Here is an 18654-nt window from a genome sequence, read left to right on the forward strand (position 1 = left end):
TGTACTTAAAAAAAAAAAAAAACCTTATAATTTTGAGGTGATTAGAGATTCTTTTTTTTTTTTTTTTTTTTTTTTTTTTTTTTTTGTCTTTTTCCTTTTTATCGGTACCAGGGATCGAACTCACGACTGCCTGCTTGCAAGGCAGGTACTTATACCGCTGAGCTAAACCTCCAGCCCCAATTAGAGATTCTTTTGCACTCATCAGAAGTAATAGAGATTTGGATCTCCAAAGTGGTAATGTGAGTAATTAAGAGTTCAGTGTCACAGCTGAGAAATAGACCCGGATCGTACCTGTGTTAGGTGCACTCTGGCGCACAAATGTGTACTCCTGTCTGTGCAGCTTTATCATGCAGGCACTCGTGTAGCTGCCACCAGTCAGCTGCAGGACAGTACACACAGTGCCTGCCTTTTACAGCCATGGTCATTCCTCCCCCTCCTGTTCTGGGAGATAACCTCTTTGTGTCTGTAATTCTCCTTCAGAAATGCAATATAAACTCAGTTGTGACATCTATAATGAGAGAGTTTGCTCTTTTCATTTAGTAATTCCCTTGAGATCTAAATGTGCTTATTATTACTGAGTAATATGCATATATGAATAAAGTACAGTTAGCTTTAGTTGTCGAAGATAATCTTGTGTTGTTTGTAAGCTTTTTATTTTTTACTTTTCTTTTTGTGACAGTGTCTGTGTATTCCAGGCTGGACTTGAACTCACTATGTAGCTCAAGCTGGCCTTGAATTCACAGAGATCTTCCTGCCTCAGCCTCCCAAGTGCTAGTGTTGCAGGTATGTGGCACCACATGCAGCTAGGATTTGGCTGTTACGCAAAAAGGTGCTATGAATATCCACTTGCCAATATTTGTATAAACATGAGTTTTCTTTCATCTGGGATAAATGCCCAGGAATGTAATGCTGGGTTTTGTGTATTTTAGTGTCCCATGAGATATGGTTGTTGATTGGTTAATATTCTAGTTGCAAAGTCCAACAGTGTCTGAGGAGGCTGCCGTGGCTTTATTCTTCCTACACTTTCTATCCCATCATTGGGTTTTGGCCAAACTTGAGGTTTTTAAGGACTGTGTGTGCTGTGACACATCAGGAACACTCACAAGAGCGTTATGGTGCCCTTGCCACTCGCACTGTGGATAAGGTTCTGGGCTGGTGGTTTCAGGGATGGTGAACCTGGGCTCCCTGCTTCCCTCAGGGATGATGGCCCCTCCTCATCAGCCTCGGCGCTCAGGCGCCTGGAGCGGAGTCAGTGGACGGATAAGATGGACATGCGATTTGGTTTTGAGAGGCTGAAGGAGCCTGGTGAGAAGACTGGCTGGCTCATTAACATGCACCCGGTAAGCCTGTGCGCTGCACATGGCGGTTCTCCTCCCACACCTCGGTCCATACCTGAGGAGTGGGCAGCAGGGGATGATGTAGCTGGACTGTGGTGCTTCATGGCTCTCTCCCTTTGCCCTTTCACATTATTGAGGGTCTTAAGGTGGCCATTATGGAAAGAGAGAGGTGAGGATCATCTTTGTGAGCCATCAGAATAAATAAAGCTTCTGGGAGTCTTGAAGGAGAAGTTCAGAGAAGCGCTTGCTTGGGAGCTGTTACAACCCAGTACTTGTGGGCAAGGTGGTAGGGGTAGGGTTAAGGCCAGTCTGGGCGTTTAAAGTGCCCAGTTTCCCAAGACTAGCCATCTGTGGTTCCGAGGCTTGTAGAGAGTATTCCATGTCCATGTTGCCTGGTTCTCTTGCAGACTGAGATTTTAGATGAAGATAAACGCTTAGTCAGTGCTGTAGATTACTACTTTATTCAAGATGATGGCAGCAGGTTTAAGGTAAGCCACTGACCCTAAGACTAAAACCCACTTTGGAGCTGCAGGTGTTGGAGGTGATGGGTGTATGCTTAGCTCTGAAGCCGTCAGGAGGGTGTGGGAGGCTCCCCACCCTGCTTCCTGGGAGCAGAGCCCCCGAGAGCCACCTCAATGCCTTGATGATGTCCTGAGGGAAGTCACTCAGGAAGTTGAGCAAAATCAGTCCCTTAGCTCTTGCTGAAGATGCGAGCAGATCGACTTTCTAAGTGCTTGTCTCTTCAGAGCTGTGGATCCAGGCTGCCCAGGGACTCTTAGCTACAAATAGTCGGTCTTTACTTTTTCTCCCTTTTTTCTTACTCATCCCTGGCTTGGTTTTTGCAGGTGGCCTTGCCCTTCAAGCCATATTTCTACATTGCAACCAGAAAGGTACGTGTCTTTCATAGAATCAGGTCAAATGACCTGGACCTCCTTCTGTGGTGGGCTTCACGTAGGCAGGAAGGAAAGCCATGCTTGGTAACTGGAAGTCCTTTCATTTTGATCCTGATTTAGGGTTGTGAGCGGGAAGTTTCATCTTTTATCTCCAAGAAGTTTCAGGGTAAAATTGCAAAAGTAGAGACTGTCCCCAAGGAGGACCTGGACCTGGTGAGTCCTGTCCAGACCTGGGCCTGGACTCGGGGCTGTTTGGCCGGATGTACACATTGCCTGAGGCAGGCTGGGTTAGAAGAGGGAGATCATGCACTGGGCGGGTGGGGGTCTGGGGGATGGAACTCTGCTCAAGGAACTCTGATGGCACTGGTTAGTGCCACATGCAGAGGTGGACAGGGTGCTTTGGTGCCAACACTCTGGTGTGTGTGTGTGTGTGTGTGTTTACCTGTGAATTTTTGCTGTCTTGTTTGCTTTCACTGCATTGTCCTATCTCTCGAACTCATGAGCATGGTCTCTTTACAGCCCAATCATTTGGTAGGTCTGAAGCGAAATTACATCAAGCTGTCCTTCCACACTGTGGAGGACCTTGTCAAGGTGAGGAAGGAGATTTCCCCTGCTGTGAAGAAGAACTGGCAGCAGGACCATGCCAGCGACGCATACACTTCTATGCTCTCCAGGTAAACTTCTAGGACGCAAGGCGTCAGTTGGTCCAGCTTGGCAGGTTGGTAGGAGGTGGGAGACTGTAGTGAGTTGCCTCAGTAATTATCCTGTCCCATGGGGAAACACATGAGCAGGTGGGTGAAGCTGCTCTGTGCCTTCTGGTGGTTTATATTTTAACTATCTCTCCTGTTATGTTTTTACTAGCTTATGGCTCTTGTGCTGCCTCTTTTGAGACAGGGCTTCATGCATACTTGAGGCTGGCCTCGAACTCATGGCAGTTCTCCTGCATCAGCCTTCTGAGTGCTGAGATTACAAGTATGCACCACACACTTCTATCACTGAGTTGCTGTTAACAATGTGGGCATGTTGGTACTGGGGATTGAACTAGCGACCTCACGTTTGCCAGGCAGGTGCTTATACCACTGAGCTAAATTCCTGGCCAATGTGAGCATTTTGGAGGGCTCGCTCATCCAGCACTCTAATAAACTGATTTACATCGCATGTCTTCCCCAGGGAAATTTGGGTATGCTGCAGACATTAGGTACAGAACACCAAGCCCTGTTAACCTGATATTGAGGCATCCACAGTGACAGTAGCAGTTGAGTCACACAGGCAGTGGCTGCGGGAAACCAGCACCTGGGAATCGCGTTTTAGAGGTTTGGTAGCTTCATGTGGGTGCTGTCTGCAACATGGGCTTCAAGGTGCCTGCAGTCTGTAGGAAGCAAAGCCTGTGGCCTCCACAAAGCACTGCCTATCATGTTTGCCGCCTCCACTAAATTAGCCCACAGTTAATCTACACATGGTTATTCTAGGAAGAGGAAGGTTCCAGAGCAGCAGAAGTTTTTCCAGAAACCTGGTTAAGTGCTGCCCACCTGATACAGGGCCTCTCTGGCCAGATGCTTTCTAGGGCCCATAGCACTGGCTGTAGAAGGACCCCCACCACCTCAACACCCCCTACTCTGCCACACGGCTCTGAAACCAGAGGGAGGCTGCAGAGGACTCCTTAGCTCTTTGGCATAAGCCCTTTGAATTTTAATTTTTCATTGTTTCTCACTCAGATGGTCTATGTAATATTTCTGCAAAAAAAGATACGAAGATGATATTTTGGCTTGTGAAATATAAAATATGTAACAGTCTGGCTGTTAAAACTGTGGTTTGGGGGCTGGGGATTTAGCTCAGCGGCATAAGCGCCTGCCTTGCAAGCAGGCAGTCATGAGTTCAATCCCTGGTACCGATAAAAAGACAAAAGACAAAAAAAAAAAAAAAAAAAAACTGGTTTAAAGAAGTGGCACTGCACTCTGCATTTGGGCTCCTGAGTTCCTGCAGGCTGTGGGTGAAAGCTGCGGGCAGACTCAGTAATGTGTCTGTGCTGAGACCTCAGGGCTGAGGTCCAGTCTCAAGCACCAAGTGCAAGGGCCCGTCTGGATTTGGACAGGACCGAAGACAGAAGGCACGGCAGGCCCAGTGGTCACCTTGGAGCTTCTTCCATCTTGCAGTAAAATGCGAATAAAAATTATTTGCAGGGACCGGGGATTTAGCTCAGCGGTATAAATGCCTGCCTGGTGAGCGACAAATTGTGAGTTTGATCCCCCGTACAAAAAAAAAAAAAAAAAATTATTGCAGCCTGTCTGTATTGATAGGGCAGTTTATTTCAAAGGGTTATTTGCCTTAACTCATATTTTTAGTGGAATTTTGTGTGTAATTGTCCTGAATTCTACTCTGTGTAGAGTTGCATTTAGACTGTTGTCTTTTGGATATAGCCATGCCACAGATTCTCCTTTTTTTTTTTTTTTTTGACTGGAATAAAAATAATAGGAAATAAGAGCTTAAGTGAACAAGTGTTGAGTAGTTCACTTTCAGTAAACTAACTTCACTTCAGAAGAACTAACTACACTCCCCCAACAGAGAAATTTCTGCAGTTCCTCCCTGGCCTTGCCTTCCCCCATGATGCCATAAGTTACTTTTCTGAGTGTTGTAAGATGCAGCCTGAGCCGTCTGGGAGACTTGTCTGCCCTTTTAATCATCTGTTTAGTGTCATCCTTAGTGGGCTGGTGATGCACATTCTGGTGACAGATCTCCCCTCGGATGTAAGGCTTGCACAGTTCGTTGGCCTTTGCTTCACTGTGCCAAGCTGAGGCCTTACTTAGCACTCACTGTCTTGTCAGGTAGGCCAGTTGCTGTCTCCCTGGTTTCTTTGGTGAAGAAGCAGACTACAGGGGGTCCTGTCTGTCACCCCAGCAGAACGCTGTGAGGAGGCAGGATCTGCTCCCCCTGGGCCCTGTGTGGGGTAGCTCCTGAGTAGCAGAGAGGATGTGCTAGGAATGGCCATGTTTGTGTGCTTTCCTGGCGTGGCAGCACTGAGTGTGACGTGCACCATGTACAGTGAACACATCTCAAGCACATGCTGAAGTTTCTTGTCTCTGTGGCCTGTTGATCAGGGAGCACCTTGAGGCACTGCCCTGGTCATTATGGCCACTTCAGTGTGGCCTTGTGTTTACTCTGCATGAGCTCTGGTCTTCACCTCTCCCATCCCCTGACAGTGTAGTTGAGTCAGCTGCTTTTTCCTAGTGTTCTGCAAGGAGGCAGTGTAATCACTGATGAAGAGGAAACATCCAAGAAGATGGCTGACCAACTGGACAACATAGTAGACATGCGCGAGTACGACGTCCCCTACCACATCCGCCTCTCTATCGACCTCAAGATCCACGTGGTGAGGGAAATTCCTATCAGTCAGGAGATGGTACCTGTAGATTCACAGAGAAATAGACTTCTGGACACAGTCTGTCTTTAGTAAATGCACTGCGTGTCCTGCAGGCTCACTGGTACAGTGTCAGATACCGAGGAAATGCTTTTCCCGTAGAAATCACCCGCCAAGATGATCTCGTGGAACGACCTGTGAGTACTGCTTGTGTTTTCCTCTGTCCTGCAAGTTCACCTCGTTTTCTGGAGAGATCGGGTTCAATGCAGAGGGGAGAATCCGATTCAAGAGTTTTCTTGCTTTTTTCTCAAATACTTTCTAAAAAGAACTACAGAATTGGAATTTTTCTCATCAGTTCTGAACTGAGAGTGTAATTCGGTTTCTCACCTGTGTTACCATTCGCATCAGTATCTGAGCCAGGTGGAGTGGAGTGACTAATGAGAAGGCATTTATACCTGGAGGGCATGGGCTCAGGTGTGGTTTCATGGTCCTGGGAAAGTCCTGACACTCCTCGGTCTTCTCATTCCCAAGATGATGCCAGCTGCGTCGCAGGGCTTTGAAGGTCAAAATGAGAGTCATTTAAGGAGCATTGAGACTACTGTCTGTAAGGTGCCCTTTGGCAGCTTTAGGCTTTGTCTCTTACATGTTTGAGTTTTCCCTCCTTGGTGAGCTGCAGTATTCTGAAGGTGGGCCAGTCAATCTATGACTCTTCTCAGCTCCTCTGGAGCCTTTCAGCTCTTGCCTTTAGCAAATAGAATGGGGCAGGTAACTTATGGGAGTCCAAGGAGATGTCCAAACCTTGGCTGGCTTTTTTTTTCTCCGATACTTGGGCATCCACTACACTACCACATCCCTAGCCCTTCTTTTTTATTGTACAGTGTGGTATTGTGTTGGGTTTTATTGTGAGATGGTCTCCGTAAGTTTCCCAGGCTTGAACATGGGATCCTCCCGTCCTTGCCTCCCAGTAGCTGGGATTGTAGGTGTCTGTACCACTCCTGACCCTTGGCTGGTTTTGTTGCTGATTCAGGCCACATTTTTGTTCCTCCAGGACCCTGTGGTTTTGGCGTTTGACATTGAGACAACCAAACTGCCACTCAAATTTCCTGATGCAGAGACAGACCAGATTATGATGATTTCCTACATGATCGACGGCCAGGTGAGCAGGGTGCCTCCTGGGAAGTCAGCTCTCTGGGACTGGGACCTTGTGTTGTCCCTGTACCCGGGCAGTTTTTTGTTTTTGTTTTTGTTTTTGTCTTTTTTGTTTTTACCGGTACTGGGGATCCAACTCACGACTGCCTGCTTGCAAGGCAGGCACTTATGCTGCTGAGCTAAATCCCTAGCCCCTACCTGGGCAGTTTGTGCTGAGGGGATGATGCATGAATAGAGTCTAGGAATGTGAACAACTTACCATTCTGACATTAGCCACAGCTGTCCCTCCTGGAAGAATCCTGGGGCACCTCAAGCTTTTCTGGGCACACACAAGATTCCTTAAGTTGCTGCAGAGTTCTTCATGATGAGAGCACCAGGGAGCTGCTGGGTGGAATGGGAAGCTGTTTCTCAGCTTCGTTGTATCTGACTTGTGTTGACTGCTAACAACCTTCTCTAGGGCTACCTCATCACTAACAGGGAGATTGTTTCAGAAGATATTGAGGACTTTGAGTTCACCCCCAAGCCAGAATATGAAGGACCCTTCTGTGTGTTCAACGAACCAGACGAGGTGACTGCTGTGATGGAGAAGAGGGGGTAGAAGCACCGTGCTGGCCTCTTAAAGGCCTGTGGAATAAGGGCTGCAGCCAGCTGGCTTCCAGGCGAGGTTCTTTTGATGCTGGGGGAGATGTTTGAAAGTAGCTGGAAGCAGAGAAGTGATGCACTAACTGCTTGGTTTGTTGAACTCAGGTCCATCTGATCCAGAGATGGTTTGAACACATCCAGGAGACCAAGCCCACCATCATGGTGACCTACAATGGGGACTTCTTTGACTGGTAAGGCTCATGTCCTATTTGAGGGGAACTGGGAAGTGTCAGGGAGGATGGTAGTGGGGAGCCCTGCATCATAGCTATCACCTGTCAGTGGGTTTTCCTTCCCATGGAGGAAAGTGGTTTGAGGGGTTCCAGCTTCTTCTGGGATCTCCTGGGAGCCATCTTTCATGTGCCTGAGGAAGGACAGAGGAAGGAGAAGCAGAGACTAACCTGAAGCACGGCATGGTGACACAGCTACTCAGGTGCCTGGCTACTTAGAAGACTGAGGCAAGAGGGTTGCAAGTTTGAGCCAACCCTGGCAATTAAGTGACCTAATGAGACCCTGTCTCAAGATAAAAAGGAGGATACGGCTCAGCAGCACAGTGCTTGCCTTGCAAGCACAAGGCTTTGCATTCAGTTCCCAGTACCCCCAGAAAAACAGTAGATGAAAAGGGGGCTATGGATGTAGCTCAGTGCAAGCCTGGATTTATTCCTGGTACTAACAAGAGCCAGACAGACCTGTCCCCTTTGTTCGCAGGCCATTCGTGGAGGCCAGGGCAGCAGCCCATGGCCTGAACATGTACCAGGAGATAGGCTTCCAGAAGGACAGCCAGGGCGAGTACAAGGCACCACAGTGCATCCACATGGACTGCCTCAGGTGGGTCCTGGGCTGCGTGCCAGGTTCGAGCACGCTCATCTGGGATGGGTCTTTGGTGTTCAGCTGGGGAGGATGGCAGCCTTTGAGAAGCAGCTTGGCCCCAAGCACAGCCTCTCTGGTTCTGCAGGCCCGGTGTGCTGGCTCTCACTGCTGCTTATCCTGTGCTCAGCCATGGTGGGCATCCAGGAGACTGGTGGACTGAGGTCCACAGCACAAATGATCACAGGGCAAAGTGTCAGTGGCTCAGAGGGGCAGAAGGCTCTGGAGCTGGGGCTTAGCAGGCCTAGAGTTGGAGGACAGGTGTAGGTGTAGAAATGCAGAGAGCTGAAGAGACAGCTTTCAGCTGACCTGGAGATTGGCTACACTGGCTGTCTCAAGTGCCATGGGGATGTCAGCAGCCTGTGCAACTGTGACATTTCAGTGCAGAGTGGGGGGACACAGGGAGGAGGAGAGGAAAGAAGCTCCCTCCATAGGATGCAGGGAGCAGGGGAGAGGCCTTTTCGGCTCTCTGAAGAAAGGCTGAGTTTTTGCTGATACGGGAGGTAAGTGGAGGCCTGAGGCCACCCTGGCATCTCCTCATGTCTTGGAATCTGTCTGTGAGAGTAGCTCCAGGAGAAGGATTCTGCAAGCCCTGCAGTGGAGGAGAGGGTCAGTGTCTCAGATGCTGTCAGGACCCTGCACCCCTCCATGTCACGGTCACACCATCTTGCCAGCCTTCCTGTTAAGAGTCGTCTCTGGAGTTTGTTCCCTTTCCCTTCACAGGTGGGTGAAGAGGGACAGCTATCTCCCTGTGGGTAGTCATAACCTCAAGGCAGCTGCCAAAGCCAAGCTTGGCTATGACCCTGTGGAGCTAGACCCAGAGGACATGTGCCGGATGGCCACCGAGCAGCCCCAGGCACGTGAGCCATGCCCCTGCTCTCCATGCAGCCTTGCAGTCCTGCAGGGTCCCACAGAGAAGCACGGAGCCTGGTCTCCTGTGCCAGCTGCCTGTACCTGCCCGGATACCCACTGCCTACTGAGGGCTTGCTGAACTTCATGTCCTGACCTCCCACTCTGTGGCTTCGTGGGTCCTGGTAGCGAGACCTGGTTCTCTCCACAGACTCTGGCCACATACTCGGTGTCAGATGCGGTTGCCACTTACTATCTGTACATGAAGTATGTCCATCCATTCATCTTCGCCTTGTGCACCATCATCCCCATGGAGCCCGATGAGGTCAGTACCCTCCTCTTCTCAGGCCCTGCAGTCACAGCACACTGCTGCTCGGAGCAGCTGGGCCTGGGAGCTGGTGGTGAAAGTGATGTAGGATGTCAATATGTGATGTCACTGATGTCCTTCAGCAAGCTCAGGGCCTTGCTGTGTGAGGACCGTGGGGGGACAGGGGGTTAGCAGCCACGTCCAGACTCCTTTCTAGTAGGACCTGGACTCAACCAGGCATTGAGACAGAAGTGTGGGGTTGGGGTAGGAGGTGTGCACTGGACAAGATGTCTCCTGCAGGTACTGCGGAAGGGCTCCGGCACACTATGTGAGGCCCTGCTGATGGTGCAGGCCTTCCATGCCAACATCATCTTCCCCAACAAGCAAGAACAAGAGTTCAACAAGCTGACAGACGACGGCCACGTGCTGGATGCCGAGACCTACGTGGGGGGCCACGTGGAGGCACTGGAGTCTGGTGTCTTTCGCAGTGACATTCCCTGTCGGTTTAGGATGGTGCGCTCCCAGGGTCTTCCTGGGTGCCTCTTGTCCTGTTCTTGCCCGTGGTCTGTGGCCCAGGCTTACGGAGGCCAGGGCTCTGCCTGGGGCTCCTGAGCCTGCCACCTTCTCTGTCCCGACCTGCCCTCCGTGTGCGTTGCGCCAGGCTCTGCACGGGCTTGCGGCTGCAGCATCTCGCCTGGAGCAGGGCGGTGTAGCTTTGTTTCTTTCTGACTTGTGTTCTCTGTCACCTTCCCCTAGAATCCTGCTGCCTTTGACTTCCTGCTGCAGCGGGTTGAGAAGACCATGCGCCATGCCATTGAGGAGGAGGAGAAGGTGCCAGTGGAGCAGGCTACCAATTTCCAAGAGGTGACTGTCCTGAGGCAGGGGTGGGCTCTGTGCTTTCTCCAAAGCCGTAGGGTGTGGTGGCTGCCCCACCATTGCTGGGGCCGTGTTGCTGCTGTGACTGTCCCCTGGTCCCAGTCTCAGCAGGCCACCGCTGTCCCTTCTTCCCTTCTCTCTGCAGGTGTGTGAGCAGATTAAGACCAAGCTCACCTCCCTGAAAGATGTTCCCAACCGCATTGAGTGTCCTCTCATCTACCACCTGGATGTGGGGGCCATGTACCCCAACATCATCCTGACAAACCGCCTACAGGTTAGACTGCTCTTCCCACAGCAGAGTTGGATTGTCTGTGACCTTGTTGCTTCCTGGCTCTCACTGCCCTGTTCTGCTTCCTCTCAGCCCTCTGCCATGGTGGACGAGGCTACCTGTGCTGCCTGTGACTTCAACAGGCCCGGGGCAAACTGCCAGAGGAAGATGGCCTGGCAGTGGAGGGGCGAGTTCAGTGAGTGTTGGGCCCAGAGAACCTGGGTGGGGTGGAGGCCCAGGCAGCACCCTGGTGAAACCTGTTCACGTGGCTTCCCTCCCAGTGCCAGCCAGTCGCAGTGAGTACCACCGGATCCAGCACCAACTGGAGTCAGAGAAGTTCCCCCCGCTGTTTCCAGAGGGGCCAGCACGGGCCTTCCATGAGCTGTCCCGTGAGGAGCAGGCCAAATACGAGAAGCGGAGGCTGGCAGGTGTGCACCTGGACAGTGGCTTGCTGTCACCAAAGCTCCTTGCTGCCCACAGGCGCTGGCACATGAAAGCCAGAGGTTTCCTGTGGGTCCTCTCTCCTTTCCCCTTGAGCAGGTGCTTGGAAACCACTCTGCAATTCAGTGTCTTTGCCTGCTCATCCTAGGCTCCCTGTTTGCCATGATAGATTTGCAGCCAGGGTTTTCTGTCTCTTGGTGTTAGTTTAGAAAACCATGCTTCTCTGTGTCCCCGTGTCCCAGCTTGCTCATCTGTGTTGGGAAAATGTCTCATTCCTGCCTCACCATTTAATTGTGCGTAGATTACTGCCGCAAAGCCTACAAGAAGATCCACATCACCAAGGTGGAGGAGCGCCTCACCACCATCTGCCAGCGGGAAAACTCCTTTTACGTGGACACAGTGCGTGCCTTCCGGGACAGGCGCTATGAGTTCAAAGGGCTACACAAGGTGAGGCCGGCAGTCCCCTGAGGACCCCTGGTGAATCCGAAGTGAGGGCCAGCTCCTGGCTGTGTCTGGACGTCTTCAGCCACCCACCTGCTGGCACCGGGACTCAGTCACTCTGGGTGACAAGCTGAATGGCTAGAAAGGGGATGTGTCATCCACCTGGCTGCAGCCTGGGAACCAGCCTGGACATTGTTTCTGAAGGAATTGCAGAGAATAGTGGTGTGCACACTGCAGTGGGCCTGCTGTGCTAGAGCCCAGAGGCCTTTGAGTGTTGATAGCTGCGGGAAGTATATATTTCTGACAAACTCAGCATCCAAGTACAGGAATAACTGGCCTTTGGTTTGCTGACCTCTGGTTTAGAGGAGTCACTAATGCACTTCTGGTGGGAACAAAGAAACTGACAACTGTTATTCAGGAGCTAATAGTTTTATGTTAAGTCCAATTAAGTGACTACTTCTGTAAAGCCTCCTGCTACTCAGCATGGAAAGGTCCTTGCTGAGGTCCCCTCATATCCTGTGCTGCACTGATACCTCCATATCATTGCTCCTATCAGCTCTCTCTCTCAGTGACAAAGTGTTCATAACATTAAATTTCATGTTTTAAACATACAGTTTAACAGGCATGATGGCATAGGTCCATAATCCTAGCATTTGGGAGGCTGAGGCAGGAGGATTGCTGCAAATTTAGAGCCATCCTGAGCAACATAGTGAGTTCAAGGGCAGCCTGGACTATACAGTGAGACCTTGTCTCAAAAAAAAAAACACAGTTAAGTAGTTTCAAGGATATTCACATTGTTGTGTAGTGATCCCCACCTTCTCCAAAAATCATCTTCCCAGTATGAAACCTCCTCCTCCACCCTCCAGTTCAGCTTCTCTGGATGCGTCAGAGAGGAGGACTCCTTGTACTTGGCCTTTTCACGTGGTGCATGGGTGTTTTCGCAGCTCCTCCATACATGGTGCTTGTCTGTGTAACTGGCCCGTTGTAAAGCCATGTCCTTCCTGCCGTCACTGGATCTTGTTCCTCATGGCTGCTGTGCATGTGCTGTAAACCAGTGTCATGACTGCAGAGGCTGTCCTCACTCTGAAAGTGTAGGGGAGGTTTGCAGGCCTTGGGTCCCACTGCCACCGGACACACACACACCACCCGCACCCGCGCCCACGCCCGCGCGCAGAGGGAGGGATGAGGAAAGCAGGGGGTGAGGAGGAGCTGTGGAGTAGAGAAGTGGCTGGGTGGCAATGAGAGTGTGCGATCTTGTCGCTTCCTTTTCTGTGTTTCCTGTCTCATGTTGGAAACATGGGCTGTTGACTGACTTGTGGACCATGAGGGGAGGACCTGTCAGTGCTCATGGTGACACGGTTCTAGGTGTGGAAGAAAAAGCTCTCTGCAGCCATGGAGGCGGGTGACGCAGCTGAGGTGAAGCGCTGCCGGAACATGGAGGTCCTGTACGACTCGCTGCAGCTGGCCCACAAGTGCATCCTCAACTCTTTCTACGGCTACGTCATGCGCAAGGGGTGCGGCCCACGGGAAATGTGGGGGAGAGGGGCCAGGGCACAGGTCTGGGGTCCTAGCACCTGAGATCTTGGCGTGGGTAAGCAGGCGGGGCATTTCTAGCTGGGGAGTGTTGAGTGGCTTGGGAGCCTGAGGACAGTGGGGGCCACGCAAGCTGGAGGGCTGGGTCTCCAGAGAGGCTTGTGCTAATGGATGTCCTGGGCTGTGCATTCCTGGCTAGAGGCACGACCCAATCCATGTCAGCATGTTGCTGTCGCTTGGTGTAGCATTGCTGGATGATGGGGATGGGACAGATCTGGATGCTGCAAAGCAATAGCAGACGTGTTTGGGGTGGTCAGAGGCAAGACCAGCACAGAGCATGGAGCCAGCTGATATACAGGGCTTTAAAGCCAGGTAGAGGCTATTCCCAGGAAGAGAGTAAGAAACAAGGTAGGGTGGTGAGTCTGAGCCCGGCTGCTCAGAGCAAGCTGTCACGGCCTTGGAGAAGGTGGATCAGTGGCTGAGGTGAAGCCTGACCTCTCTGGGTTGGAACCCAGAGCTACAGCTCTGGGGAGAGAGGAAGGGGGACTGGGCTCTGGGTTGGTCTGAGAGTAGGTTGTGTTTATCTTCACTTTCTAGTGAGACAGAGCCATGCTGAATGCTGCTGGATAGAGGTGGGGAGGCTGGCAGGGAGTCAGGCAGCCTGGCTGGAGGTGGAGGCTAGAAGAGTGGAGAGTGGGGAGACCTGAGGCGGCTGGGAGTGACTTTCGGGCACTGCTGAGGCTGCACTGGGCAGCTGATACCACAGCAGCTTTCCCGAGCCCTGCGGCTCCCTGAGGTGGGGCTTCAGGGCAGAGGCACCGTCCGCCTTAGTTCTGTGCTCCGCAGAGCATCTTAGCCACTGTGTCGTCCCTTCGGGTGTCCCTCCTTCTGCCCTCAAGTCCTGTGGAAGGAGCTGTGCATCAGCTCACCCATCATAGCCCACAACTGCCCCTCCCAGGGCTCGCTGGTATTCCATGGAGATGGCTGGCATCGTCTGCTTTACAGGCGCCAACATCATCACCCAGGCACGGGAGCTGATTGAGCAGATCGGGTGAGTCCCACTGGGAGAGCAGCTGTGGGGAGCAGCAGAGGCTAGGAAGATGGAACCGGGGTGGTGATCTCACACTTAGGGTTTCATGCTTGCATTTCGGGTATGAGAGCCCTTGGTCCAGTGTCTGAGGCCCGACTCCTTTTGCTCTGAAGGAGGCCCTTAGAACTGGACACAGATGGAATATGGTGCGTCCTACCAAATAGCTTCCCAGAAAACTTTGTCATTAAGACAACCAACTCGAAGAAGCCTAAGGTGACCATCTCCTACCCTGGGGCCATGTTGAACATCATGGTCAAGGTGAGTTTGGACTGTCAATGAGGTCGCACCTCGTCCAGGGCAGAGCCCCCGTCACTTTTCTAATCCCAGCCTTGTCCCTCAGCTGGTCAGGTCTCCCTGCTGCCAGAGGGCCAGGGTCAGACTCCTTCAGCATAGCATCTGCTTTTTGCTTCTGTTTTGAATTAATTTTAAAGTTGGAAAACCACGACAGTAGTACAGAGGGCTTCTGAGTCCTTCAGCCTGCTTTCCCTAACACAAACTGCGGTACAGCCTTCAGGATGAAGGAACCATGTCGCTGCCTCACTCTGTACCTCCCGCAGCGAGCCAGTGCCTTCATCTTTCCTTGGCAGGCATGTTGGCGGCTGCCCTTCGCTGGAGGTTATGGACTGTTTCTGTCATGAGGCCGAGGTTGTTTGGGTTTATTTGGAGTCATCACTACCGGGTCCATGGTATCCTGTCAGGCCTGTGTCTCCTGCTTGATTGACGGGTGAAAGTGCTGTCTGCACCTGTGTGACCTCTGTGAGGTTGCTGGTACCCCTTGCACACCCTGTTCCCTGCCCAGGGAGTGCACCTGTGGGTGGAGGTCCAGGCTCTGTCCTGGAGGAAGGGGCATCAGAGCACATGGGCGTACATGGGCCACAGTGCTATGGAGGAGATAACCTAGAGTTCTGCAAATACCTAGTTGTCCCTTGTACCCTTTTTCCCCTTCTACTCTTTTTTCTTTCTTTCTTTTTTTTTTTGTTTTTTGCTGTCCTGAGGCTTGAGCCTAGGGCCTTGCACATGCTAGGAAAGTGCTCTACCACTAAGCTGCATCCCCATGCCTTACATTTGAGACAAGGCCTGACTAAGTCCCCTAGGCTGGGCTCAATCTTGAGATCCTCCTGCCTCAGTCTCCCAGTAACTCAGATTACAGGTGTGCACCAGCGTGCCCAGCCCTTCTGCCTTGATCAGCTGGAATGAGTTGCCACTGCTTTTGCCCATTACTTCCTTACTTGTTCATTGGCTTCTTTATTTGTGTCCGCATGGATTCTGGGTATTTATTGTGTCTGGTTTATAATGTAGTTCTACGCTCACGTGTTACGTTGTGCACTTTGGTCTCCACTGGCTATGGGCTCCTTCATTGTGCTGTGTGTTCTGGGAACACAGCCTGTGTCTGGGTTTGTTCATTTGTTTCTTCATGATACTGAGTATTAAATCTAGGCCCTTCTCACTGAACTCTATCCCCAGAGCTTTTTTTATTTTTGAGAAAGTCTTGCTAAGTTGTCTAGCAACTTAGGCTCCATCTTGTGATCCTCTTGCCTCAGCTTTCTAGAGTGCTGGGATTACAGGTATGCACTACCACACCTGGTCTCTGTTTCTGTTTTGTGCTCTTGCTTGGGAGGGCTTTCCTGCTTCCTGGTACTGTGTGACTCCAGCATTGTCCCTGCTCAAGGCCTGAAGTTGGGTGGTTCCCACAGGAACTGCTTTCCTCACTCAATCCTGGCTGCTCCTGTTGTGGTTTTTTTGTGCAGCACTTTTGCCTTTCCTGAAGGTCTTACACACGGACGCTTACAGTGTGCAACCTAAGCGTGGCCTGCTGGGTCGTGTGTGATGTGGAGGAGCCTCTGCCTGTTGGCCAGCCCAGTTTTAAGGACTTGTGGGTGGTTCCCAGTGTGGACCTGTGTATGAAGCTGTCTCTTCTCTTTTGCTTCTTAGGAAGGCTTCACCAATGACCAGTACCAGGAGCTGGCTGAGCCTTCCTCACTCACCTATGTCACCCGCTCAGAGAATAGCATCTTTTTTGAGGTTGATGGACCCTACCTTGCCATGATCCTTCCAGCCTCCAAGGAAGAAGGCAAGAAACTGAAGAAGAGGTAAGGTTTGCACAACCTGTGCCTTGCGAAGGATATCATTGACATGAATCGGTCCTAACCGCCCAGCAGGAGGAGTGGCCAAGAGCCAGGATAGACAGACCTGGTGTTTTGTTTCTTTATTTTACTGACTTGGTTTAAAAGAAACTCTGGACACCCACATGCCTGATACATTCTGGTTCTGAGGCAGTGATGTTTGCTGCCTGGTGGGCAATGGGCAGTTAGATAGGAAATCAGAAAACAGGCAAACCATCTCCTCAGCGCTCTGTGTCTCCATGTTGTCACTCTCCCCCCAGATATGCGGTGTTCAACGAAGATGGTTCACTGGCTGAGCTGAAGGGCTTTGAAGTCAAACGCCGAGGGGAGCTGCAGCTGATTAAAATCTTCCAGTCCTCCGTGTTCGAGGCCTTCCTCAAGGGCAGCACACTGGAGGAGGTGTATAGCTCTGTAGCCAAGGTGGCTGACTACTGGCTAGACGTGTTGTACAGCAAGGTAAGGCTGCCACCCACCTGGTTCTGGGGGACGGAGCCTCCCACAGGAAAGACCCATGTGCCCAGTGCTCCTGGAGGACAGGAAGCAGATGGGGTCCTTGATTTCCCCTCAGCTTCTGTGTCTAGTGGCAATGCCGAAGAAAATGTTTTTTAAAGTAGCATGATGAGAAAAGGAATCACCGGAAAAATAATCAGAGGTCACATGAACTTCGATTTTTAAATTTTTGCAGACCCTATAAACACATACGTAGTTCATGTGTGTGTAGCAGGGGTACGGGGTTCTGAACGCAGGGACTTGTGCATGCCAGGCAAGCACTCTGACACTGCTACACTCACAGCCCATTTTATTTATTTATGTGTTTTTTATTTTGAGACAGTATCACTAAATTATCAAGGCTAGACTCAAAATTGTGATCTTTCTGGCTCAACATCCTTAGTAGCCAGAATTGTAGGCACCCATCTCCATGCCAGGCTACAAACCTAGCTTTTATAACTTATCCCCAGTACCACGCTTGCTTGGAACTTCTTGCTCTTTCTGCTGCTGTCTTCAGCGGGGCTCACCATGCTTCGGCCTGCGTGGCTCCATCTGCTTGTGTGGTCCACTGCCACGCACTGGTGTGTAGTCTCAGAGTTCCACTGCCACAGCTCGTGTTGTGGGGACTTGGGACGCATGCACCCTTTCCTCTTTTGTGCTGTCTTGTATCATAGGCTTTGTCCCAGGTATGTTTTTGCTCTGTAGACAGAGACCACACATGAAACCAAGCCTGGGGTGACACAGGTTGCCTGTGGGTGGCACAGGAACTGGAAGAGGCAGGCAAGCAGTGTGCCGAAATTTCGGGGCCCTTCCACGGCTGGTGTCTCCTTCCTCTGGCTCCTGTGCCAGCTTCCTCTTCTGCATGACAGATACCACCTCCCATCCCCAGCATGGTGATACCTGTCTTCTTGCAGCCTTGGTGCTTATTGCTCTGTTGTTTAACAGTTTGAGTGCAGTGTGATAATGGAAGGCTGAGGCTGGTGTGCCTCTTTTCAGGTAGTCATGCTGTAATATAGTGCCTGCCCTCTGCTCCTCCAGTCAGACTCAAGTGGTCTTGAGGAGCAGAAGCCCGGGTGAGCTTAGACTCTGGCACCTCGGTGTCTGAGCGTGCATTATCATCATTGCTTTTTCCTCTAGGCAGCTAACATGCCCGATTCTGAGCTGTTTGAGCTGATCTCTGAGAACCGCTCCATGTCTCGGAAATTAGAAGACTACGGGGAGCAGAAGTCCACATCTATCAGCACAGCAAAGCGCCTGGCCGAGTTCCTGGGAGATCAGATGGTCAAGGACGCAGGGCTGAGTTGTCGCTACATCATCTCCCGCAAGCCTGAGGGCTCTCCTGTCACTGAGAGGTGAGGGTTTGGAGAGCAGGACGCTGGCTCCCCACAGAAGGGGCAGCGCTTCAAGAGGAATACGGGATGGCTCTGTTGAAGAAGACAGGCCTCTAGCTGCTGGGTCCAGTGCTAGGAAGGCTGTGATGCGGTCCTCCTGGGCCATGGCAAGCCTGGAGAACCTAGGCTTTCAGGGATCGGCCTTTCGCCATCAGGGGCATAGATGTGGGTGTCCTGGAACCCCAGTGTGACTGTGCTATCACTAGGTCAGGTTCTAGTTGGAGCAGGTCTTGGCCCCTCATCCCAAGGTGCTGCTGCCACCCCTGTGGGAGTGGTCCTGTGACAAGCCGTAGAGAGTGCTGTGGCAGCTGAGCAGCCCCAATTGATCCTGGGGCCCCCCTGCTGGTGAGGAAGAAGTGTCCTCCAGTTCCTGCAGCACATCAAGGACAACAGTGAAGGATTCCACTGGGTCAGGAGCTTCCGCTCCCCACCAGAGTACTACAGGGAGCAGTGCCAGGGCTGTGCAGGGACTGGGAGTGAGATGAGATGCCATGACTTCCTGTGGGTGGTGTGCAGGATGAAGAAGGGGCTTGGCCTTAAGGAAGAGGTCATTGCATTTCCTATAATGAGAATCTGAGAACCAACAGTAGTGGCAGGAGGTCCTAG

At 51.5% G+C, this 18654-nt stretch overlaps 1 protein-coding gene across 1 annotated transcript in view; it reads left to right on the forward strand.

The window, feature by feature from the left end:
- Nucleotides 1–18654, forward strand: part of Pole (DNA polymerase epsilon, catalytic subunit) — a 41831-nt gene that overhangs the window by 3158 nt on the left and 20019 nt on the right. The window contains exons 2-26 of the mRNA XM_013148639.3: nt 1199–1340; nt 1745–1825; nt 2183–2227; nt 2351–2443; nt 2750–2904; nt 5456–5597; nt 5702–5782; nt 6634–6741; nt 7192–7302; nt 7482–7567; nt 8082–8201; nt 8964–9096; nt 9301–9414; nt 9697–9909; nt 10153–10260; nt 10418–10546; nt 10634–10736; nt 10822–10968; nt 11283–11428; nt 12788–12936; nt 13914–14006; nt 14159–14303; nt 15978–16135; nt 16429–16624; nt 17795–18009. Coding sequence (XP_013004093.1) covers nt 1199–1340; nt 1745–1825; nt 2183–2227; nt 2351–2443; nt 2750–2904; nt 5456–5597; nt 5702–5782; nt 6634–6741; nt 7192–7302; nt 7482–7567; nt 8082–8201; nt 8964–9096; nt 9301–9414; nt 9697–9909; nt 10153–10260; nt 10418–10546; nt 10634–10736; nt 10822–10968; nt 11283–11428; nt 12788–12936; nt 13914–14006; nt 14159–14303; nt 15978–16135; nt 16429–16624; nt 17795–18009 — 3213 coding nt within the window. The remainder of the gene's footprint in view (nt 1–1198; nt 1341–1744; nt 1826–2182; nt 2228–2350; nt 2444–2749; nt 2905–5455; nt 5598–5701; nt 5783–6633; nt 6742–7191; nt 7303–7481; nt 7568–8081; nt 8202–8963; nt 9097–9300; nt 9415–9696; nt 9910–10152; nt 10261–10417; nt 10547–10633; nt 10737–10821; nt 10969–11282; nt 11429–12787; nt 12937–13913; nt 14007–14158; nt 14304–15977; nt 16136–16428; nt 16625–17794; nt 18010–18654) is intronic.

This window comes from Cavia porcellus, unplaced genomic scaffold, assembly GCF_034190915.1.
Source record: "Cavia porcellus strain 051 isolate PalLab524CR breed Dunkin Hartley unplaced genomic scaffold, mCavPor4.1 scaffold_16, whole genome shotgun sequence".
NCBI classification, from domain to species: domain Eukaryota; kingdom Metazoa; phylum Chordata; class Mammalia; order Rodentia; family Caviidae; genus Cavia; species Cavia porcellus.